General features: G+C 43.8%; 1 protein-coding gene across 1 annotated transcript; it reads left to right on the forward strand.

The window, feature by feature from the left end:
• The first annotated feature begins 6 nt into the window (after window positions 1–6).
• On the forward strand, window positions 7–20,510 carry LOC137868099 (contactin-associated protein-like 4). The gene is made up of 3 exons (XM_068704624.1): window positions 7–331; window positions 18,002–18,112; window positions 20,121–20,510. Exons 1-3 carry the CDS (start codon window positions 259–261, stop codon window positions 20,267–20,269), a joined length of 333 nt encoding a protein of 110 aa, XP_068560725.1. The 5' UTR covers window positions 7–258; the 3' UTR covers window positions 20,270–20,510.
• Window positions 20,511–25,241: the final 4,731 nt, after the last annotated feature.

Genomic DNA, 25,241 nt, shown 5'->3' on the forward strand with positions numbered 1-25,241 from the left:
GAGAGAGACAGAGGGAGAGAGAGACAGAGGGAGAGAGGCAGGGAGAGATAGAGAGAGAGAGAGGCGGGTTGCGCCTCACATTGAGGGAGTGTCGTCGTCGGAGCGGTCTGCTCTTCTCTTCCACATCAGACTCCTTCTATCCCTCCGTGCTGGAGGAGCGAGGAGGAACCTCTCCTCTGTTTTTTTTCCTCTTCTCTTCTCTTCTCTTCTCTCTCTGCGGACAAACGGATAATAACCCGAACCACCACGGCTGGGAAGATGGTTGTTCTGCTGCATATGGTTACCCTTTACTCTCTGAGCGTCTTAAGCGGAGCGTCCGCCGCCGCTCACTGTGAGTATTTCACCTCCACGCTCACCTGTGAAGCTCTCTCTCTCTCTCTCTCTCTCTCTCTCTCTCTCTCTCTCTCTCTCTCTCTCTCTCCGGTCCGCGCGCTGGGGAAAATAAAAAAAGCAGAATAGAAGCGGAAGTTTTTATCGCCTGGCTGCTGCTGCTGCTGCTGCTGCTGCTGCTGCCGCCGCTCGTCTGTCCTCAGAGGGAGCATCGTGACTATTGCACATCATGCTGTTTGTTGCTCTTTTTTTTTCTTCCAAATGCACTTTGGAGAGCGCTGGTGTCCGCGCTGGTTGCAGAGAACAAGTTGTTGAGGCTCGACCCCGTGTGTGTTGCTTCTCCCGTTGAGAGAGGACGGACTCCCAGTGTGTGGCGATGAAGGTCAAGCAAACAGGTTCATCTCCTCTCCTTCACGAAACAAGTCAAAGCGCAGTCTGGAGAGGCTGCGCGCGGTCTCTGCAGACCGGGCTTCTTCTTCTTCTTTGTGGCACACCTCGGTTTATTTGGGCACATAGAGTCAGTTCTTTTTTTTTGGGGGGGGGGGGGGGGGGGTGTCTTGCTGGTGTGTGTGTGTGTGTGTGTGTGTGTGTGTGTGTGTGTGTGTGTTGGGAGAACACAAACTGCTGACTGGCCACAGCTGTACTGCACAGACAGCTGCTGTTAGTGGTCGACTCCCACCAGCTTCCTCTAAAGACAGACTATACCGCCCCCCCCCACACCACCCACCCCCACCCATTTTATATAAATCTGAAGCTGGCCAGTTGTAGTTTTGGGGTTGAACTGCTTGAGTGGTTTCATTAATGCATGTGGGTTGGATATGTGCGGAGATCTGAACATGTCTGAATAAAGCATCAAGTCATTGTTCTTAAGCTTCTCTGATGTGAAGGCTGTCTCTGCTTGTCTCTCCACTGAACACCAGCGGATTTTGAATTTTATTTCACAGAGCAAATGATTCACCCGTTAAATAAGAAACCAATTAGCAGATAAACAGAATAGAAATCACGTTCTTTATTTCTCTTGAAGCCGTCAGACCGGAGTCACTCTCAGTACCAAAAGGTGTGTTTTCTGATTCACACGCTGGAGACACACACCCAGTTTGAGTTTCTGTTATATAGTTCCCCCCCCCCTGGTGATTTACCGTGGGGGGGTTGTTGGACTGCGACTGTTTTACAGTAGCTGGGTGGATCTAGCAAACCGGCAGCTGAGTGGACTTTTATCGTTGGTTTTTACAGTAAATGTGAGACGTTCATGAAACACTGCCTCCTGCGTGTGGACTCACAGTAACGGGCTTTTACAACCTTCAGTAAACATGAAATTAAAGCAGCATGAAAAGGAAAATATGGTCGATATGGTAATTAGAATACAAGCTAACAGAAGACAGCGTCATGAGAGCTGAAGCTGACTGCGACAGTAGGTTATATTTCCAGATATACTGGAAATATTCAGACATGTTTTGATTCCTCCGGTTGCTCTAATTTCCCCATATGTACCCGAGGTTGGTAGTTCTTCACCTGCAGGGAAGCAACACACAGGAAGTTGTGTGTTTTAACATAGAATGTTTGTTTTATAGCTTGAATCTCTATATATAAAAAAACACAATCTTGGAACTCATTGGCTATCAGCCCAGACAATGGTTTAGCCTCTGGGGACACTGGGCTATATGTTTCAGGGCTTCCGGTGTAGCCAACGGATATCCGGGCCTACAGTGTGTGCTGCTCGTTGTCCACAGTCCGATTAGCAACTTGAGAAACGCGACGGAAGTTCACAAGTTTCCAAGCTAATTTCCAAAACAATAATAAGCTCCGCCTCTTTTGCTCTCCAATCGGGACCGTTCACCTGCGTGCGACCGAAGCCTGCCGGCGCGTGAGATTATTCCATACCGCGTGGACTACGAACTGAAACTACAAAGGTTCCCTAAGTCCCAAACTCTTGTCTGGATTCTGCGTATGAATGCGTCTGGTTCTAGAGGTTGATCCACGGCCCGCTCAGCTCTTTGTTCTCATGGGTCACCGGTCACGTCGGATGTTTAGCGCCCATGTGTCCAGACTGTTACATGGAATCTAATGGGCACCATCGCGAGTTAAATTTAAGGTCATTCGTGCTCCCCAGAGGATGGACCTTTCCATTTTAGACAAGCTCCACTCTCAGGCCAAAATGTCAGCTTTGTACACAAAATATATATATATATATATATATTTATATATATATATATAAATGATAACCTTATGTTCAGATTTCAATGCGTCTTGCTTCCAAAAGGGAAAAACATTTTCTTATTTTAATGACTCCGTGACCTTTTCCCCTCTAGCTACAGCCTTTGAAGAAAGTTTACACTTTTAGTGCTACTCCACACGAATAACAAAATCATCATTACAGCGCTCATATTTCCAGATGTTTTTGTTTAAGTACGGTGGAACGTTAAAAAAAGAAATAATGCAGCTTTTCCGGCAGCACCGGAGACCTTTCCTTGCCCTTTCTTTCTACATTAGAAATGTGAAAAGTGAGTCCCGACGGTAAATGAATTGCCAGCAGCATGACATCATCTGATCTTTCGGGGGTTTATCTTTGCTCTCTGAGGGCGATTGTGACACCGGGCTCGCGTTTGGGTTTTGAGCAGTTTATGTTAAGCCGAGGAGCTGAGCTAAACTGACAGCCGCATTACTCATTTATGGCAGTCCTTGCGGTTTCTCAGATGTGTGCAGTGATCGCGTCTGACAACGCTGTGCCGAGATGAAATGGCGAGATGCTCCTGGAGGTCAGATGGCTGCTCTCATATTTAACCAGTGAGAAACAAAGGGGAAAGGGGGGGGGGGGGAACTGGGGGGAAGGGGGAAGCGGAGATGCGTCACGGCTGGCTCTCGTGGCCTTGTCAAGCGGCCAGCCACTTCCTGTCAGGAGTCCCTCTGCTCCTTCTTCAGCTTCACGGAGAGACGAGTACGTCAGTCAATGCATCAGCATTTCCGATCTGCCGTTCTCAGCAGGAGTTAATTGATACTGTACTGGTGTGACCTTTACAGCGACGGCCAAGTGATTGGCATCCGAGGGAGCCGTGTCGAAAAAACGACGATTTCCTCTTCCTCCGTGTTTTGTAAACACGGCTGCTGCTACTCCACTGGTGGAAATGTGTCTCCGGCAGCAGCAAACCCGCAAGGTTCCCTTTCCAGCAATCGCATCGGCAGCAGCAGACGTGAGGAAGAGGAGGGTCGAGTGCTTCCTTGTAAAATATATTGAGCTTTGCGTTCAGTTCTGTGCATAATTTCCCAGCTGCATTCTTTAAATGCTTTGAAACGAGGCCCGCGTTGACCACTTCAGCTGGAGTGGTTTTATATTTACAGCCAAGATGCCCGTGTCGGGGCGCTCGACTGTAAGTTGGCATACCTTTTTTTATTTATTTTAATAATGATATAAAACAGTCCAGAATATTCTGGCTAAAACCCAAAAGCCACGTGAATAAGTACAACGTTGAATACTTTTGATTTAATTAACGAGGAAGTCAACGGGGTTACAATCTAAATGGAATGTTGAGGTTGACTTCTGTGCCATGTGGTCAGGAGATGGAGTGTTGTTATCAGCGTTGTCTCAGTGAACACACTAGTGAGGGACTTAGCTTAGCTTAGCGTTGGTGCTGGAGGGTATTTTGTTATCTGCCACTTATATATATATATATGTTGCCACCGGACGTCTACCTTGGTTCTAGCTGAGGCCGTGAGTCTCGAGGCTACACACCCAACGGCCGCTATAGTTAATCCGACAAAACGCTAAAATATGTGAGCAGCAGTTCTTTTATCCGGGTGGCCTGTAAGTGAAGTCTGTGTGTCGGGAACACGTTAAGCTCTACCCTATCTCATGCTAGCCAGAGTAGGCTGGACAATTAATTATAAAAATAAAATAAAGTATTGTGTAATAAGTTCAAATGTGTATCTTAGTGCTGCAACGGAATCCCCATATAAGCTTTATCCAGGCGGCAATGCTGAAGTGTCTTAAAAGCTGCATTCTCTCTAGTGTCCACCAGGGGGCGACTCCTCTGGTTGTATAGAAGTCTAGTCTAAAATGACTCTACTTCTCTCTTGATTTATTCCCTCAGTAAACATTGTAAACATGAGTTTATGGTCTCAATCTCTAGTTTACAGTCTTCTTCAATACAGCATGATGTTCATTTAGTACATTATGGAACATTTAGAGTCAAACAGACCATAAAGCAGGGGATGCTTTAGGGGCGGGGCTACACGATGATTGACGGTTATACAACCTTAGTTATAACTAAGGTTGTATTTAACCAGAGCCGCATACGGCGTCTCTCTATCACTCCTCCACAGACCAAATATGGTCACTTCTGTTTACTGGTTGTATAAAGTCAAGATGGCGACAGCGTTGTAGACAGTGATTGTGGGATTTGCTGTCAAAACAAAGAAAAAACACACGTTTGTGAGGGAATGAGAGATCTAGAAGATAGAGGTATCATTCACCAGCAGCAGCTTTGGCTGTTGATTATGTTCCCGATGGATCGATTCATCATTTGTTTCGTACAAAAATTAAACATTTGATCAATCACAACTTCCGAGAGCCAAAGATGATGATTTAATGTTCTACAGAAATCTACAGATTGACGAATCATTTCTACTTGAAAATGAAATAAGTCTAATTAATAATGAGCACATAATTGATTCAGTGCCGAGGCTTCTTTTTGAGGGACTATTTCCCGCGATGAGAGGAAACGGGGAGGCTTTCACGACAGATGACGACGCTCCACAGGTCAGCGGGAGGAACGTCGCTATGCTCTTAGTGTTCCCCTTGCAGCAGGTAGAGACATCCATCTTTTATTAGCCAGAATGTTTCTGGTTTAGCAAAGCAACACACACACACACACACACACACTTCTCATCTTCACATCATCTTTAAATTTAATTTTTTCAAGAAAGCTCAGCTAGCAGCTAATTATTTCCCATCTGAAGCACCTGAAACGTGCTGGAGCCGAGCTGACATTTAGCATCACTGCAGAAGCAAGTGTGTGTGTGTGTGTGTGTGTGTGTGTGTGTGTGAGTGAGTGTGAGTGTGAGATGGAGACCATGCAGCTGCAGATTCAGTCGTCTAATGAATGTGAAGTAGGCACTCAAGGAACACCTACCGCTGTACATATTCAAGGCCTGATGAATTTATCAGGAGGTAAATGAGGCAGAGCTCTGCTGTGTGACTGAGCGGCCACTTTTCCTCATGTTTAAACATCCGGCGAGTTTCTTCTCCGAAGAGACAAAACCAACTGGAAGGAATGTGGAGGAATGAAGGAGCGACGGTACAGAAATAGTGTGTGATTATGTCACGAGGATTACTCTCCTCGTCGTCCTGATCCCACAGGGAATTTGAATCCTTTGTGCAAATCCTATTTTCTGATATGTATGAAATTTAGACTGAAGTTGGGTTTAATTTATAAATATGTACTTATTTTTAGATCTTTTCTAATGTAATTCTTTTATCTATGATGTCATATTTTATTTTATTCCCCCCTGAAAATAAAGAGTCTTATCCTAATATGAACAAAAAGAATGAACTTTGCACACCGACCCTCACACACACACACACACACACACACACACACACACCGTTTCTTTATTTGAATCATACGTCATTTACATTAGGCAGTGGAAAAAGTCTCTCTCTGAGCTTTCATACCGATCGCGTGCGAAACGGTTTGAGTTGAAGACCAGAATCCACTCCTTCTGCTCTTACCTTTCACAATAAAAGCCCTAGACGTAAAACATTTGCAGGCGAGTCGTTACATTTTCGTTTCTCCGTCTCGCCTAAAAACTGAAATAAAACAGGAATTAAGTCGTGGCATTTTTTGATACTAACTACTAGACAACGAAAAATTGTAAATAGAAAGAAAATCATCATTAGTAGTTTGAAAACCTTTGAATATTGAATCTAAAAAATTGTTGTTTCACAAATTTCCATTTTTTTAAATACGGTATGTTAATTCTTCATGTTTGGGAGGACAGTCGTCATGTTGTATTTCGGGGTTGTGAACAGATCAATCCCCATCAGAGAGACTTGATGATCACAGAGGAAGTGGAATGGAGCTCTCTGCTACAGAGCTCTGTGCCTTTACTCGGTTAAACTGAGAAAACACAGCGTTCCTCCCTCTCTCTCTCTCTCTCTGTCTCTCTCTCTCTCTCTCTCTCTCTCTCTGTCTCTCTCTCTCTCTCTGTCTCTCTCTCTCTCTCTCTCTCTGTCTCTCTCTCTCTCTCTCTCTCTCTCTCTCTCTCTCTCTCTCTCTCTCTCTCTCTCTCCGCCTGATCCCCGACTGATTGCAGCTCTGCAGAGACATGAAATGATGACAATCTCACCTGTTATTTTCTTTAGTTTTTATTTTTTCATCTCGGTTTGTTTCTTCTGAACGCGTTTCTATCGAGTTATTTGGCTGCAAACACAGACGGATGCTGAAGTCGTTCGCTGTATTTCGGCGCGGCGTCACTGCGTACATCCCAATATTGATGAATACACGTATTTAGAATTATTGAATGCCTTTTTTTTTTTTAGCTGATCCTGTAAATGCAACACCTGAAAATACTTAATATACAAGAATTACACAAAAAAAAAAAAAAAAAACGATCAACAACGTCGCAGTATTAATCACTATATCTCCTAGTGGATAGAAGCTGTTAAAATGAAAAAAGAAGAAAATATAATGGACACTTGATATAAGACTATTTAGAGGAATCATTTCTGCACCCGTCTCTCGGGAGCATGGACAAAAAAAAAAAGAATCTATTGTGATGAATGTGGCGCCAGTGGAAGGCCTTTTCCATTTTCAGCTGCATTGGTCACACGGTGATGCTGCACCAATTCCCAATCCATAGAGTGCAATGAATACGCTTCCAACAGCCGTGGAGTCTGTGAGTTCCATCCCCTGTTTATTTTTTCCGTGTTACTGGCAGGGGGGGGGGTTTAAAGGATTATCAACACCCACTTCTCTTATCGACCGTGCCAATAAGATTGATGCAATAAACAGCAAGGGGGGGGGGGGGGGTTACAGTGATGAAAAAAAAAACAAGACCGAATTAAGAAAAAAAAAAAAAAATCAGTTTTTAGAGTCAAATTAAAAGAAGAAGAAGAAGAAGGCTCGTTCGGCTAGATTTCACATTCTGTTTTACGGTTTATCATTTCATGTAATTGCATTGGTGTGATTACCTGTGAATCAGACACACAGGCCCTGCACCGTCACGCTCCGTGATTTGATATTGATCACCACGCATTTATGCGGGGGCCGAAAAACAAAAGGCGCGTAATCACGGACGCGTGCTCGGTTCTCGAGTTAAAGAGAAGCCTGTCGATGCCACGGTTCACTTCAGTTCATCTCAGCATAAGCAGATCAACAAACCGTGTCTCCAATCAAATACATGAAGACCGATTGCCTCTGGCGACTACGTCGGTCCAGACATTAACGGATTATTTTCTCTTTTAATTTGAAGGACTTGTAGCATTTGTATATACATGTGTTGTTGTTTTTTCCCCCTCAGTGTTGTTGTTTTTGCGGCTAATTCCGCCTGTTGCTGCGGCTTTCGACAAATAAATATCTCAAAAAAACAGATTGAGGGCAGCGCCGTGGCACAGGCGTCATATCTATAAATGTTATCCTGTCTAGAGCGACTGCCCATGCACGACCACACTCACACACACACTCACACACACACACACACACACACACACACTCACACCAAATGCTACACGGAGCCTTAAGAGCAAAACTCGATCAACTTCTTGCACTCCCTGAACTTCCGTTCCTCACGAAAGCTTCTTTTAAAATACATCTGCAGCACTTCCTGTAGAAAGCACCCTTCTCTCTCTCCAAAGAGGTTTTCCTCTCGTCTCAACCAAAGTCAGGCTTCTGAATCAATATCGGTTCTTTTTACTCGGAGGTAAAATGTCGCCTTTATAGGTATCTTTGTATCGAAGTGATACCAGATAGAGTCGATTCAACCTCGTTTCAGTTCAAAAGCAGTTTTGAACGGTATAGCACGAGCCATCAAATGATGCAGTTATCGGTTATTTTAATGATTATTCCATCGATGAGTTGATTAATCGGATAAAAAATACACGTTTGCTTTACTAAGGAGCAATGTTAAATCCACAAAAGAAGAAATAAGACGGAAGAACTAACTGCTCTTCTTTTCAGAAAAGTTGTTGTTGCTTTCATTGCATATAATAATAATAATATCTGTGAATAAACTAAACCCTTTTAGTGCATTTAAGAGTCACGTTGCATGCTGGGTTTCAAGGTCGCAGTCTTACTTCCATCATAAAGTTCTCGTAAACACGTCTGAATGTTGTCCTCTCACCTCGTTGTTTTCGTTCTTTAGCGGTTCTTTGCATCCATTGTCTTTAGTAATCAAGTTTCTTCTTTAGGAATCGCTTCAGCCCTAAATACTTTAAACACAGTTACGCATTATTAAGTTACCAATTACTTAAATTGAACCCTTCTATCACAAATATATCAAATGTTATCAAGACATCAGCTCCTAAAGCTGTTGTAATTACCACAGCAGTAACCCTTATTACCCCTAGAATATAACTTTACCAAGCAGAAAGATGAACTCTGCTTCTCCACAGTCCTGACTGAAGGGTGGTGAATAATTAATATTTGGCAGATGAGATGTGTATAATCAGTAAAGCTGTCGATCGGCCCAGTAAAACACCCCGCCGGCTGCCTGTAAACGCTCATATAGGTCCCTTTAGATGATATACGGCGTTCGGAGAAACCAAGCGCAGTACAGTAAACCGCGCCGTGTTTTCGCAAATCATTCGTATCGACGAGCGCTTCCTTGAATTCGGCCGGCGTTTGGGACTAATTGTCAACCGATACCTCGGCTCTCTACTCTGGGGGGGCCCCACCGGCGAGCAGAGGTCAACTGAAGCCCCAAAGCCCACGAGTGCGCGAGGGTATCGTATGACGCTTTATCGATACCACACAGAGGTCTGAGGCCGCTCCGTTACCAGATACCATCACTGCCCCCCCTTTGATATTATTGACTCTGCGGTCTGCGTCCGCTGAACTCGCGCTCCCTTTTCGACACGCTGCCTTTGCTCTCGTGGTGTTAATCACTGCCGTAAAAGGTGCTATATGTGGGTTTATGTGTTCTTAGTACCCGTGGCAGCAAATTAGAATTAGCCTATATATATTTTCCGTGTATTGACCGTGTTTCATGTTGAATTATTTATATCAGTGTTTCCCCCGGGCTGACTGCTTTGGCCTCACTCCATCACTTCACGGAGAACAACGAGGGCAACAAACAAGCAACACCGATCGGTTGTAGCCGAAAAACTCCAGGGGGGGGGTCGGCTAACTTTTTAATATGAAGTGCCCTTTTTCAATTTGTTTTTTTTAATCAGCGTGCCACATCAAGGTTAACGTAAAAAAAAAAAAATTATAGATGAGAGCACTTACAAGAAGGCTGCCATCCCCATCGGAGTTGAAATCAATAACCCTTCACCGATCATGTTCACGAGCAATAAACTTAACAAGAAGGCAACGAGTGCTAGCCAATCAGAAGGCAGAGTGCAGGGAAAGAAATCAATCAAACTATCGTATAAATAATATACGGCACAACTAACTGTGAAAGAGGTCGTGTGGCGTTCCAACATCTCCAAAAAGCTCTCTCTCGCACACTTGGTGCTAGTGCATCATTGGTTAAGCTTCATTAATGAGTTGCGCATGTTGGCAACAGTACCGTAACGGAAACACGTGAGGCCCCCCTGTTACCGAGTGAATCAGTGCTAACGTTACCTAGTGAATCAGTGCTAATGTTACCTAGTAAATCAGTGCTAACGTTTCTGAGTGTGAATCAGCGCTAACGTTACTGAGTGAATCAGCGCTAACGTTACTGAGTGAATCAGTGCAAACGTTACCGAGTGAATCAGTGCTAACGTTACCGAGTGCATCAGTGCTAACGTTACCGAGTGAATCAGTGCTAACGTTACTGAGTGTGAATCAGCGCTAACGTTACTGAGTGTGAATCAGCGCTAACGTTACCGAGTGAATCAGTGCTAACGTTACCGAGTGAATCAGTGCTAACGTTACCGAGTGAATCAGTGCTGACATTACTGAGTGAATCAACGTTACTGAGTGAATCAGTGCTAACGTTAGGTAGCTGCGACCTTCTGTCCTATGTCGTCACGTAGGACGACATAGGACCCCCCCCCCCCCCCCCCCCCCCCGCGGTGCGGGTCTGCGGGGGTAATCTCTACGGGTCTGGTTGGCTACAGAATGTTGTCGTTTTGTCCCAGCCGTCCAGACGAGTTAGAAGCTTTAAACATTGAATAAAAGGATGGATAATGACTATTTCAGTGCAACAGGTGTTTCAGTTCAACCAGCGACCGTGTTAACTGGTGACTCTCACCCCAATGCGTCCGTAGTTTCTCGTAGTATCTTTACGATCGGTATATAGATAATTAACACAGTTGAGTCTGTCTTTAAAATGTATGGAAGGTCTATTTTTTACGAGAATACCTACGTGTTCTGTGGGTGTTCTCACTACGGAGCGATCACAGACGCATTTGGCTGAGTCACCAGTTAACACGTGCTCGTTAAACCGAGACGGCCCGCTGTTTCTCTGACTGCAAGGCTATTAAAACGTGTTGACCGCCACTGGACTGTTTGAAGTGGCCATTTAAAAAGTCAACAAAGTCAACCCACTGAGTCTGTGTTCGTTGGGTTTGACGTTTCTGTACGTGAACACGGATAACGGAGTTGGACCGTGGACTTGTAGCTCTTAAATGTCTTGCTGGTGTAACGTCACTCGCTGGGTTTCTCCACCAAATAACTGGACACTTAAATATAGAGCCACCTGCTAGCGTATTCTTCTACCCACTCACTAATAACACAGTTCTGTTCAGTTTGCTTTTGCCGACTTAATCCTCTCGTATAGCTTGATAAGCTGCTGCCAGACTGTGTGAGTCATCGTCGTTTTCAAAATGTGAAAGGGTCAATATCTCTTTGATCAATACCTGTGAAGTATTGGTTTGAAGTGGAGCATATTTAATTCACTGATTTCTTGCTTTTAATAATCTCTCCCTGGCCTGTTGGTTCCGTTCCGTGCTGCCGAGACATTAGTCACAATAATCACTCACGGAACACGAACAGATGACAACGTTGACAAATTGCTTAACTCATTTATCAACTACAAAACACAAACAGTCTAAATCACAGCGATGGGAATAAACGCTTTTTTTTTTGTGTGAAAACGAGCTCTCTGAAAACATATGCTGTTGTTAATTGTTACAAGGATTTTACATTTTATAGACTAATAATTTATCCCATTTTGTTGTGTTTCAGATTTCGCTGCCGTTTGTTTTTGTACAACCCTTTTTCTCAATGTTCATTGGACCGATGACTGATTAATCTGTCAATTTAAAAATAAATAAAGGTACATCTTAAAGGAAAATAAACATCATTTGCAGCATAAAGTGATTACACAACACACAGACACTATCTGCTTTACTGGCTCTAGCTTTCACACGTCCATTTTAGTTATTCAAATAATGACTCATGCTGTAAAAGAAGTAATATAATTATTTACACCCTGACAGAATATTATAACCCAAAATGTAGCACTTTTATTACTACAGTACTTTTATTTTGCACATAAATATGTTTCTTTAACATAAACTCCTGTGTGTCCATCACTGCATACAGTATATACATCATTATATTATTGCTGTTAATGTGTGTAAACAGATGTTCCTGTGTGTACTGATGTGCAATGATCTATCAAAAATAAAATACATGTTATACGTAAGTTTGACCTACATTTTTAATGTAAATACTTAATCTACAAAGTAACTTCAGCAAATACATTTGGAAGAGTAAAAAGTTCTATATTTCCCAATGAGGTTACGTAAAAATTTAAATACCTCAGAAAGTGCAGCACTTGCAGAATATTCCACCGCTGCTAATCAACATGTAAACCACTCGCTCTAATTAATCAGCATATCTGTAAAAGTAATCGGTAATCCCATAATGTCCGCTCCATAGAAAGCGGCGCTCGTTGCTCCTGCACACCTCGGCACAAAACAGTGACGTCATTGAGACCCGCTGATGTCACAGCTGCTTGTTTTGGGAGTTGTCTTAGTCAGCAGAAAAATAAGGTAGCAAAAAAATCCAACTTTAAATGCATCGATCACATTTGTGTTTCGTTACATCAGCTGCTCCACAATATTTGTTTTCTCCTCCCTCGTGACATTTGTTTCTTTTACCTCGTTGTAGTCTCGCGTAATTGCTTAAAACAACGATTGGGAAATAAAAAGATTGCCATTGTTATTGATAAAAAACAGCCGTACGGTTCCTCGGATCAGTACAACCCGTGCAGCGCTCTCCGAGGAACATACGTGCGTTGCGTGAGTTGCAGCCTGGTTTTGCTGCTGTGACGTTAATCACATGGGTGTCAGGTGTCTACCCTCGGACTATCTCTGTTGCATGTTCTATTTCAAGGAAATCCCGTTGGCATTTTCTTACATCCCAACCGTTTGTACATTGCCTGAGACTACGATGTTCCTTCCTCGTGTTTGTGGCGCGCCGCGTTTATTTGATTTGGGCACGTAGTCGTCTTCAGGTGCATGATTTACGCCTCTGCAGCTGTACAGTGCTTAAAAATACCCAGCCCATGTGTGCCACGAATGGCGCTTTGTTGTGATGATTGAGTTTGATTTCTTTGTGGAGCACCATCTGTTTGTGCACTCGGGTTTAAGGTGGGCTTGCTAATGAGCAAAGGAGAGAGCCGGGCTGCATAGAAGGGCTGACTCGATGCTGCTATATAACACTGAAACGTGCTTTATAAATAAACGTATATACCCTTACTGGAGCTAATGTATGTCTGACAGAGAAGTGGATGAGTGGGTAGTTTGAAAGATGTGTCTTTGTTTCGACTCTCAGACACCTCATGTCCTTGAATCCAGAAGATTATTTGTACGAAGTTGATCAGAGACTTTCATTTGAAGTGACACAGGTGTTGATTAAATCTTCCAAACGGACCAAAGAGCGGCGCGAAACGCTGACTCGGCATCCAAAACGCATCGGCGGTCGTTCATTTGGGGGAGCGGATGTTTAAAGACGAGGACATCTTTTCTGTATAAAATGAAAGCGCAGACTGCGGTGCAAGGATATTGAAAAAGAGCATTAAAGGATAAGGCTGGCAATATTCTCTTCTTTTTTTTTTTTTCTTATTTCTTATCGTCAAGAAATCCCCCGCAAAGACGACAACCAACAAAGAATTGATCCCGTTAAGAAGTATTGTCTGAGTCGCCAAGTCTGATGCACTGCAGCTCATTCCCATGTGCCTCGGAGCTCCATTGTTGCTGTTGAAAGCACATCAGTGAGCCACGCCGTGACATGTGCCCTCATTACGGCGAATGTGTTGTTGTTTATTTTGACTTTCTCCCACATTCACTGTTGTAGCTCTGTAGGTACTCAATAGAGCGCCACACATGTATTCATCTGCAGCTGGAAATAGTCCTAAACAAATGCACTATTCATAGGGCTGCGCCGATTCATCTGCGGAAAATATTCACCTTGTTGACTGCCGTCGGCAAATAAGATGGCGCTCGCAGATGGCAGCGGTCGATTGGTATCTGTTGTGTTACATAGATTTTGCGCCGGATAAATGTTGTTGTTGGTTATTTGTATTCAGACTCAAACAGCAGTTGTCGCTAGCATATGCTGCTACTGCAGCTGCCGAGCCGGAGAGGGAAACCACACCGACTGCACACGGAATCCGGCATGAAGCGAGAGGGAAACGCCGAAGCGCCGGAAAACAGATGTAGGCGTCGTACGTCTCTGCAATCAAAGAATACGTCGAACGTCGACTTTTACGGAACCAGACGTCTGTGTTTTCGTAAAGACATTTCATATCAGCCTTGTATCACGCTGGTAAAACCGGACAATGCCACGTGGTTAAAGATTAGGTTTAGATAATAACGTAACAACGGAGACAATTTAACCACATGAATAAATAAGAACCGTCCTTAGCGGACTAACTTTTGTTTCACGCAGGACAGGAACGGCGGTCTCCTGGGTGAATGTCCTGTGTTTGTTAGAGCCATCACCCCCCCCCCCACGCATCTCCTCTCCTTAGCGGGCTTCCTTGCTCGTTATACTTCTTATCCTACCTCCTAACTCGCCCTGCATGTCGCTCGTTGGAATGCGTTACTTGCTCTGACAGACCATCTTCTCTCAACGTTTCCCAGGTTTTGCAGAAAAGTACAAAGCGCCAACTTTTGCTGGCGAGGTGGCTGAGCAATGGGTGCCGTGTGCACATGCGGTTTGTTTTAAACCCCCCCCCCCCCCCAAAAAAAAAAAAAAAAATAGAAATGTTGGCAGGGTGGGATTATTATACTGTCCCAGGAGAAAGATCAGTGACAAGAACATTGCATTCTGTATGAAAAAAAGAACATGAGAGATGAAAGAAAGCCCTATTTATGCTTCTAATTGCTTTTACATTTAATTACATTTAATTAATGTTTCACTAAAAGGTTTTTTGTTGGGCTGAGTGAGTAGTGCACATTTGTTCTCATTGAGAAGGTAGTTGTGTAACAGATAAAAAGGCTTTTAAAGCAGTTATGACACAACACAAAGAAGGACACATCATGAGGTCTTTTTATGAATGTGTATGATTGAGTTTTGTGCTCATTAATTAAAATGACATGCTGAATGACCTTGAAATAATTCAGTTATTATTTAGAAGGAACATAATTTGTTTTCCTGCCACAAAAAAAAAGGGGAAAAAATGAGAACAAAAACAACAAAACATTGTGTGTTGGCCAAATTAGATCAGCTCAGAATTTCATCAGTGCGTTCCTAACTAGATCTTCTTTGAGTAACATTCCCTGAAAACCACGGTTGCCCAGCTGACTTTTCGGGAAAAAAAACAATCTTCTAAACCAAATGTATTTGATTCGTTATTAAAGATTTACATGAGCAGCAGGAACCAATCAGCGTAGGGCTGAGAGCAGCAGAGAGAATAATACCTTATCCTTTAATGTATCACTGAGCCCACAAATGTGCTGAAATAGATTTTGATTGCGGCTTGGAGTCGGTGTGCAGGCGCTTCTCTTTTTAGTCTTGTTATTTTTTTTATCACTAACACAATCCGTGATAACCTCTGGTGGGCTGCAAACCCAAGTGTCACCGTGACACTTCTCTGCAGTCTAAAAAAAAACAAAAAAAAAACCCCATCATGCAGCACTTGTGCGACTGAAACTGAAAGCTCCACATATCAGCTGGTGTACTTATGATTTCAAAAGAGATTACGCGTTCCCTCTCCGCTCGCACAGTTGCGTGCATGTGTTTATGTCCATGCTTTCAGACGCACGTCTGGCTTCATTTGGCTGTAAGATTCAAGCCCCTGAGCCTTTGCCTGGAGATCGCGAGTCAGCTTCAGAGGATTTTCAGTTATCCCGCAGGCCAAGGAGCAGCTTTGCAGGCAAATCATCCGTAAAGTCTCCCTGACTGACAGCCGGGCATTTTGGCTCAAGACTAAAATCTGTAAACAACGACAGCAAACGGAGTCTGTAAGACGCACATTATTGCACACGGGGAAACGTTGACTGCACTCACGCGGTCAGCTGTGAGGACATGTGCTGTGCAGCCCGTTCTGACTCCCAACCCGTCAGAAGGTCAGCCCGGTGGCCCTACGCGTCAAACGCGTTAAGGGCGGGATTAGAGGAGGAAGTGACGTAGAAAAAACAGAAATCGAGTCCGCGTTGGATGGATGGGTCCAAAAACACAGGACTTTCACCCAGAAGACCGGTGTCCGTGTCCTGCGCGACACCAAAAGTCCATGATGACTTATTTTTGAGTTACGTTACATAACGTCATTGCGCTGCTTTCGTAACTTAGCCTACTTAACTAGATGATGTGGTGTTATGTTACATAAAGTCACGGATGTAACCTAATGCTAACGTAGCCTCCTACTACGTTAGCATAACTTCAATTGTTGTTGCCAAAACCTAACCGAGTCAATTTTTAAACGACGCTACGCGTGCAAGTAGCGGAAATTGACGCGCGCAAAATTGACGCTAAAGTGGTACCAAGCGTGTCAAAGGTTAAACCGTTGGGCCACTGACCAAGCTGCCATGTTTGACGAGTTGGGGGGGGTGGGGGGGGGGGGGGGGGGGGGGGGGGGGGGGGGGGGGGGGGGGGGGGGGTGAGAACCCGTTGTGTTGTAGCATCAAAAATGTCTTGTTACGCCTCCTCTAAGCTGTCATGGTCTGGTTGTTGTTTACGGTCATGTACTGTAAATGGTGGAATGAATGAAGGACCACAGCGTTTGTCCAGGCTTTCGTCAGCCAGAGATGCATCGTACGAGAAATTAAAAAGAAGATCGGAGGATTGAGAGTTATCCTTAAGGGATCAAAAGTGGGACTCGGAAGTCTTTTGACAGATTGTGTGACTGCTGTGCTTGCATAATGACCCCCTCCTCCCCCCCCCGGTTTCCAGCAGTGCTGTGTTAAGATGGCATGCCGCTGTTCTCATTCCCCCAATGAACATCTGCAACTGCAGCCTCAGCCATAATTTGAGTCTTGGACTAAACAGCTTGATCCACTTTAGTCACACTTGAAATCAGGATTAGAGAAATCTCTTGGCAAGCGATCTGAGAGCAGCCAAATCAGGTCAGTCGAAATTTTCGGTGGGACGCCCAAAAGGAGAGCGAGCTCATGCTGTCGGCTCACGCTGTGCTCTTGTCTAGCAGATGGATGGCCAATTGCCACTCCAGATGTGCTCAGAATCCATCCGAACATCGAAAAGTAAAGTAGCATCCAAAAAAAAAAAAAAAAAAACACAACAAAAAAAAAAAAAGAAAAAAGAAAAGCTCCTCGCACTCAGAGGAGTAAACCACAGGCTGATGGAGAGAGTACGGGGATAATTGTAATCAGGCCGGCGCCAGTTTTCATTATGCTCTCAGATACGGGCCTTAATGCGGCGCTGCACTCGAGTGAAGCCAAACACACGCGAGAGGCTGTTGTTGCTCGACTCGCTGCTGCTCTTATTGTGGCGGGCACGGCGGATCGGGGGGGCGGGGGGGGGGGGGGGGGGGGGGGGGGGGGGGGGGGGGGGGGGGGGTGGGGGTAGAAGAGGAGAGTGGCAGGTTTAGATCACTGGACTCATAATCTGCTCCTGCCTGTTGGACGTGATGTAATCTCACACTGTGGGATTAAAGAAAAAGAACACACACACACACACACACGCGTACACAAAAGGGAGCAGTAGTGTTTTCTGTGCTATTTCCAAGGGTCACTGCATGGGTTAATAGACTGTTTGAGGTATCTGAGAACTGGATAAGTGAGGCAGCCCTGTTATTTACTCCCCCCCTCCTCCTCCTCCCCCCCCCCTGTCCCCCAGTTCTTGCTTTACAACTCCGCCGGACAGGTAAAGATGCACTCTGAACCAACATGTTTAAATCCTCAAGGATATATTTTCTATGATGTCAGTCAAGCTGAATAAATCCAAGCATGGCGAGCGGTGGAAATAAAAAAAAAAAAAAAAAAAAAAAAAGCCCCTTTCAGAAGCGTTCTTCAAACGAGTCAGATTGGCGCGTGAAATGCAATACAAAAAAAAAGGAAAAAGAAAAGAAAACCACGTCAACGCGTTGAAGTTTATGGCCCCTGTGTGTTTTTCTTCCACAGATAATTGCAACGGCCCTCTGGTGTCCACGCTGCCACAGTCGTCCATTCAGAGCTCCTCCCAGTCCTCGGCCGGTTATGCGGCTCACAACGCCAAGCTCAACAGGAGAGACGGTGAGTACGAGGAGTAACGCAGCGACCTCCAGCTGCACCGCCAGTTCAAAAAAACCAACAAAAAAAAACGCTCATGTGAACCATTTGTGTAATGGGTACATGGGCTGGTTTTTTTTTTCTTTTTAAGGCAATGACAAAAAATAGCCGTTTTATCCTTCTGAAGAGGTGAGGAACGGACGGCTGCGTGTGCAGAAAGATCTCGATTCTATTATTTTGACTTCAATTGCGATCGCCGTATGATTTTCGAGGGAATGATCACTTTTACGTCATTCTTTGTCGTTTGTCATCGGAGAACACATTCAAATGATTATGGTGTGTTTCTTGAGGTGGAGGTGCACCAAACAAAGATCAGGAAATCTCTGAAGCGCCACAATATTTACTGTTAAATTTATATTTTGACCACACATATTTTGCCTTCAAACTAAGTGTCCCTACTGCAGTTAGAAAATTGCTTTGTTTGTAAGATTTTGATTAGTTAGGAACTCAAGCTAAAGTACACATTTCATAACAACGCTATAGAAATACAGCGGCAGATGGATGGCAGAGACAGCGACTAAATCTTTTAATGAGAGCGCCTGTGAAGGACAGAGTAAGGCAGTCTCACACGTGAGGATGTTCAAAAAGAAGGTTTTATTTACAGAAAACAAGGATTTATTACGAAATATGCAACGATGGCCTGGGCCCATGGGGGGGGGGGGGGGGGGGGTCAGCTAAAGTGGAATAGAGGTGAACAGACCAAACTGACCTCATAAACTAATCATAAACAGGAACATAAGTACTTTTCAAAACAAAAGGGTAACAAAGACAAACACTACGACCAAAAGAAAAGAAAAGAAAAGAGCCAACAAACTGACATAGTCTGAAGAAATACATTCCCAAACACCCCCCCCATGATGTGGCGGCTGCTTTGTACATTCTGATTGGCACTTCCTGTATTTAAGAGCTCCGCTTTAGGGGCCACATCTTTTTGCTCCTGTCTGACAAAAAGACGTCTCTCCGACAGCGGCATCCTCGGCGCCGGTGACTCAAAGAAATAGAAGTGAGAGTGACTTACGGCAAACGCACCAGACGAACTACAGCATGAGTGAACGCGACGTATAAAAGATCAAGTAAACTGCTGCAGTGCTGCTGCACCAGAGCAAAAGGGATGAACTAAATGGACTTTTCTTATCTTCTGAACACTCAAAGCACTTTTAACGCCCACATGTCAATCACCCGTTCACACCCATTCATACACTGAATGGCAGGGGCTACCGTGCAAGGTGGCACCCGCCCGTCGGGACCATTCACACCCATTCATTCACTATCAGGAGGCTTTTCGGGAGCAATTATGTGGTGTTGCCGAAAAAGTTGTCCTGCCCAGGGGACACGCGGACATGGACCGGAGGATCCGGGGGAATTCAGAGGCCGCCGGTCTTCCGATTGGAAGACGACCTCACAGCCGCAAAACAATGGAAAACAATGGTCAATGCTGAATATTGTTGGTTCAAGATAGAATATCGTCATATGTAGGCTTGGCCGCAGGAAGCTTTCCCTCTTTTTACCCTCTTAGTCACTCCTGTGATACAACGCACAGCCTCTCAAATTAAAAGGAAACACCCACAGCGTTAAATGAACAGTTTCATCCATTCATTTCAGTTTTCCAGAGAGACGTGATGACAGCCACACTGTAATATGGCGCAGAGGGAGCTCGACGAACAGAGGTAACCGTGTTGAGCTACAGCGGCACTCTGCTCTCCGTGAGTTCTTGAGGCTGAACACATTTTAAAAATGATTCAGCTGTTTTCCAAGAAGTGAGACGGCTGACCTCCCCGGTGTCGGCTGGAGTGTAACTTTCACCTTGAAGCCTTTCAAATGCAATCCCTCCCTGCATGTATTCACATCAGGACTCTTTCTTTTTTTTTTGCAATAAACCGCAACGATCCACGGTTCATTCTATCCATATCCACAAGTATCGATGTTTGAATTCTGCCTGTATTGTCTGCCCCCCCCCCCCCCCCCCTCTCAGGAGCAGGAGGCTGGTCTCCCGTTGTGACCGAACAAGAGCCCTGGCTCCAGGTGGACCTCAGGGAGCAGATGGAGGTGACGGCTGTGGCCACGCAGGGACGTTTTGACAGCTGGGGACTGGGTCAGCAGTTACCTCCTGCTCTACAGTGACACGGGCCGAGCCTGGAAACAGTACAGGCACGAGGACGGTGTCGGGGTGAGTCGACTCTCGGATGTTCCTTTGGATTCGTGACTTTTGGTTCACCGTAGGTTTGGCGTTAAAGCTAGAGTTGGCAATCTTGAGACACGAGCAATAGTACGCTAGATTTAAAAAAAAAAAATGACATTACCAAGCCTACCTTTAACGTCTGAATCCAAGGACTGATGTTATGTTATTGTTTTATTTGCTTAATTCAACAATTCTGGATGGAAATGTTCAGACACAGAAGAGACAGCAGTTTGAATCTCGACTGTTTTTGATTCAAGGAATGGATCAACGTTTTGGGAATTGTGCTTATGTGCTTTCTTGATAAGAGTTGGAAGTGAAGATTAATACCACCTCCCATATGTTTGCATGAAGTGTGGAGCTACAGACGGGATTCAGTTATCCTAGCTTAGCATTAAGACAGGGGAAAGCTAGCCCGGCTCCTGTTCAGAGCTCACTAATACACTTGTCTGTTTAATCCTTACGCAAACCCAAATGTAACAACGACAACTTGTGGTCTTACATTTTTGCAAAGGACTAGTTCAAAGCCTGACCCCAAATGATCCTGTATAGATTTTATTCAAGCCTGAAGTGATTAAGAACTAGAATTTCCTCGCCTGACCTCTCTGTACTAAAACCTCTCTAACTTTTGAATGCTTCACTTATCAAAGTAAGATTTGCAGAGAGACTCTCAACATATTGTGCTATGATCTGGGAGAGGTTTAAAGCTTGCAAGCTACGTCATTCAAAAAAATGTATATCCTGAAATTGCATTTTTTTATAGGCGAAAATTACAACTTTCAATTTGTGCTCTGTGCCATCTTAATTTACTCTTAACCCAGTAACATATATACTGACATTTACACATCTGAACAAATCTCACAAGTGTTACCTTTATTATAACACCAAAACTATTCAAATAGACCTTATAGTTAGAGAAATACACTCTTTTTAGTATGGGTATGCAATTTTCAAGCAGAGTCCTAAAAATAGGGTTAAAGGTTAATAGGTGTTACATTTCTCCTCGTTAATGAAATCACAAGTTGGGATTGACGTGATTGTCAAACGGCAGTGAGAAATCAACACAATACTCAAATGTTGATATTCAAATTGTGCAAATCAGCAGATTATTAATTATAGCGCGACTATTCCTGCTCAATTAAAAATGTAAGATCAAAGTAAAATGACGATAACAAAGTAGCTGATTAAAAAAACACACAGGCCCTACCTCCCTACATAGTTTCCCTCTTTAATTAATTGGGAGTCGGGTGTGGTTACGGTTCTTATGCAACAAACGCACTTTATTTATAAGCAGCAGCAGGATGAACTGGGAAAAAAAAAAACACACACACACACACAAAGGGAGATTGGTGCAAACTCGACCCGATTCAAGCCCGGTGAATTTTAGAGAATATTGGGTCACGCCCCGAACTCACACAATGAAAAGCTCTGAGCCGCGCTAACCGCTTCCCTCCGCCTCTAACGGCCAATCAACTCCCTCGTCTGGCTCCACATTTAACGCGATATTTAGCACGACGGTTAAGAATCACATTTACGTCTGTCACGAGAGACGTCGTCGCTTCTCCGCGCTCGTCCTCCGTGGAGCTATTTATTGACGACATCGCAGGTACGGGTCAGATGACACATCCTCTCACTGTTCACGGACACATCCCGAGCTGTCGGGGGTGTCTGGCGTCAGCGCAATTATATGCCTTTTTTTTTATTTATTTATTTGTTGGTCCCCCATGTAATGTCACAAGGCGTTATGCCAGCCCGTACAGGCACTCGAGGTCGAAGAAAATAGCCTGATGTTGGCACATGTTATTAATCCCTTCATTGTGTTTGTCCCAGTTATGTCAAAGGCTGCTGACAAGTATGTTGAATGTTTTTTTATGAGACTTTTTATACTTGGCAGTCCAATTAGCGGAGTGTGTCGTTGCCGACTGGCGTGGTCTCCTTCTTTTCATCGTGTTGCAATGAGAGAGCTCAGAGACGTGAGGGTGTACATTATCTTTATCTCCCTCCAGCTCCAACATCTACTGGAAAATAGGTATTATTATAGGAGAGATCAAATAAAACATCTTCAGACGCTTCTGCCTGTTTTACACTTATTATATTTCATTTTTTATAAACAACCAAAACTAACAAACACAACCAAATTCAAAGCAAAACAATTAAAAAAAAAGACGAAGAACAAGCAGAATAAAAAAAAATAAAAAATGTCCGTTCAGCAGATAATTTGCATCGTGGAGGTTGGTTTAACGGTGTTTCGCTGAGTTTCGCTCGTTGTCGTTTTGATTCTTCACAGTTCATTCCGTTGGTACGGCCCTCTGCTGTTTCGGAGAACATTGCAACGAGCGTCGTCAACGAGCGCCTTGGTGCTCCGTCTGCGGCGGCTGTAGGGGTGTGTATTAATTGGGCCCCAGGTTTCCTGAAAAGCACGCGTGTTAACCTGGAAGCCTCTCTGAGACTAGTTCACTAAGCCATCTGGAGGAACGAGGAGCACCGGTAGCTTTTTAACAAGACAGTTCTGACAACTCTGAAACAGGTCGAACCCCTTAGAGTGAAGCCAGGCTCCCCTCCACCCAGCTCCGTTAAACGCTCACCGCTGCTGCTGTCACGGACCACACTGGGTGTGTTTTCATCTCAGGGCGGGAAATAGTCTAAATGCACCGACTCACGATTCAATGCGCGACGATTTGTTGTTATCCTTATCCTCAATTTTCTGTATTACTGCGCATCGTAACTTTTCATCGATAAATACTTTATTAAAAGCAGTCCGATACGTCTGAACTCCCCATTTTGTGCTTTGAACGTTCAGACTACAACGGTCGAGAATGTAAAAAGCTGCACATTTTTAATGCCGGTATCTGCGTGTGAGCCACCTCGGCACATAAACATTACAAAAGTAAAACATAAATCCTTCTGATAAGGCATTACAAGTGTGAAAAATGCATGAATTAGCTTAGCGGCTACAGCAGACTTCTCCTCACTCATGGCTCTTCCGCTCTCTCTCTCTCTCTCTCTCCTCTCTCTCTCTCTCTCTCTCTCTCTCTCTCTCTCTCTCTTGACTCGGTTGAAGTCGCTGCATCTCCCAACAGAACCGCCGCACCGTGTTGAACGTCGGCTTGAAAGCCCACCGAGCTCACGGAGTGTTGTTTAAGCTCCGCCCCCGGTGTGAAACACAGAGATCAGAGGAGAGACAGCGGAGAGGAACAACCGTGACAGTTTATGACAGCGACGCTCGAGCAAACAAGTGTCACACTGAGCTGAAAGCAGACTGTTCTGTCAATGCAAAACAAAACAAAAACAAAAATCAAGTCAGTCTGTACGACGAGTTGGGTAGTTTGGATTTGTTTATTCCCCAAAACAACTAGTTGGTGAGCAACAATCAACTTCAACAGAAATCGCTTCAACAATGCATTTCCTCCGTTGTTTATGGAAGCTTTAAATATGACAACAAACACTTAAATCCCTGAGCGGAGCGTAACGTGGGCCCCTGATGGGCCGGGGGGCCTTAAAGCAGCAGCTTAGTCTGCTAATGCCTCGCACCAGATTTCATGTACCATCTGGCTAAATCATTGTTCGTCAATTTATAAGATATTTAATTAGAGATTAATTAGTCGATGTAAACAAGAGCAAATGATCATAACTAGTGCCAAAACGTTTGCTCGGTGCGTTCCTCGTGTCGTTGGAAACGAAGACGTCATGGAGAGGTGATGGCAACCTGACCCTGCAGCCGTCACCATTTCGTAGTGACCCGTGAGAGAGAGGACAGTAAACTTGTCGAAATTAATATAGCGCTCATAGCAGCGTGCAATACCGGTCAAAGACACGCGTCGTCCTCCAAAACTTGTCAAGCATTAAGACCGGCCGTGACGGAGCTTTCTACGTCGACTGATGTGTGCTTAATGCACGCTCACGGAGACAATTTAAGCCCCCCCCCCCCCCCCCCCCCCGTCTCATCTTTGGTGCTCGTGTGAACTTGGATTTATAGGATAATTTATATAGTGCAGGATGAATGTCAGCCAATTAGTCCAAAATCTCTTATTCTGAAACTCACACTCAAGCTGACTAACTACAGCGCTCACACAAGACCTTTGGCTGAGACTTACTCACATCCGTCTGGCATTTTAACAAGAGAAGCTCCAAGGTAACGGCTCACTGCCAGAAAGTGAACTGAGGGGGACTAATGAGAGAGCAGCAGCTGCTGATATGACTGCTAGCTCTCAGCCATTCTTAACTAACGGTGAGCCAAATTAGCTCCGGCGGAAAAAAAATGAGCTCTCTTTAAAAAAAAAAAAATTAAGAATAAATGGAGATAAAGGTTGACAATCCTGCTGCGTGGTGTGGAACAAACAAACCCCGATCCAATATCTTAATTCCCTCAAGTATGGCTTAAGATATGTAGTGATATATAGTAAAATATTATGTATATACATATATATATATACAGCTTAAGATATGTAGTGATATATAGTAAAATATAATATATATATGTATATATATATATATATATATACAGCTTAAGATATGTAGTGATATATAGTATAATATATATATATATACGTATATATATTTTATATATATATATATATATATACGACTTAAGACGTGTAGTGATATATAGTACAATATAATATAGTATAATATTATATATATATATATATATATATATATATATATATATATATATATATATATATATATGCCTAATATATGTAGTGACATATATAATATAATATAACATTGTACAATATTATGTATATATATATATATATATATATATATATGGCCTAAGATATGTAGTGATATTTGGTACAATATAATATAGTAAATAGTTATATATATATATATAGGTATATTTATATATATATATATATATACGGCTTATGATATACAGTGGTATATAGTATAATATTATATATTATATTGGCT

This window comes from Cebidichthys violaceus, unplaced genomic scaffold (assembly GCF_023349555.1).
Source record: "Cebidichthys violaceus isolate CVI_PGR_0920_01 unplaced genomic scaffold, fCebVio1.0.p SCAF_97, whole genome shotgun sequence".
In the NCBI taxonomy this organism is placed as follows: Eukaryota; Metazoa; Chordata; class Actinopteri; order Perciformes; family Stichaeidae; genus Cebidichthys; species Cebidichthys violaceus.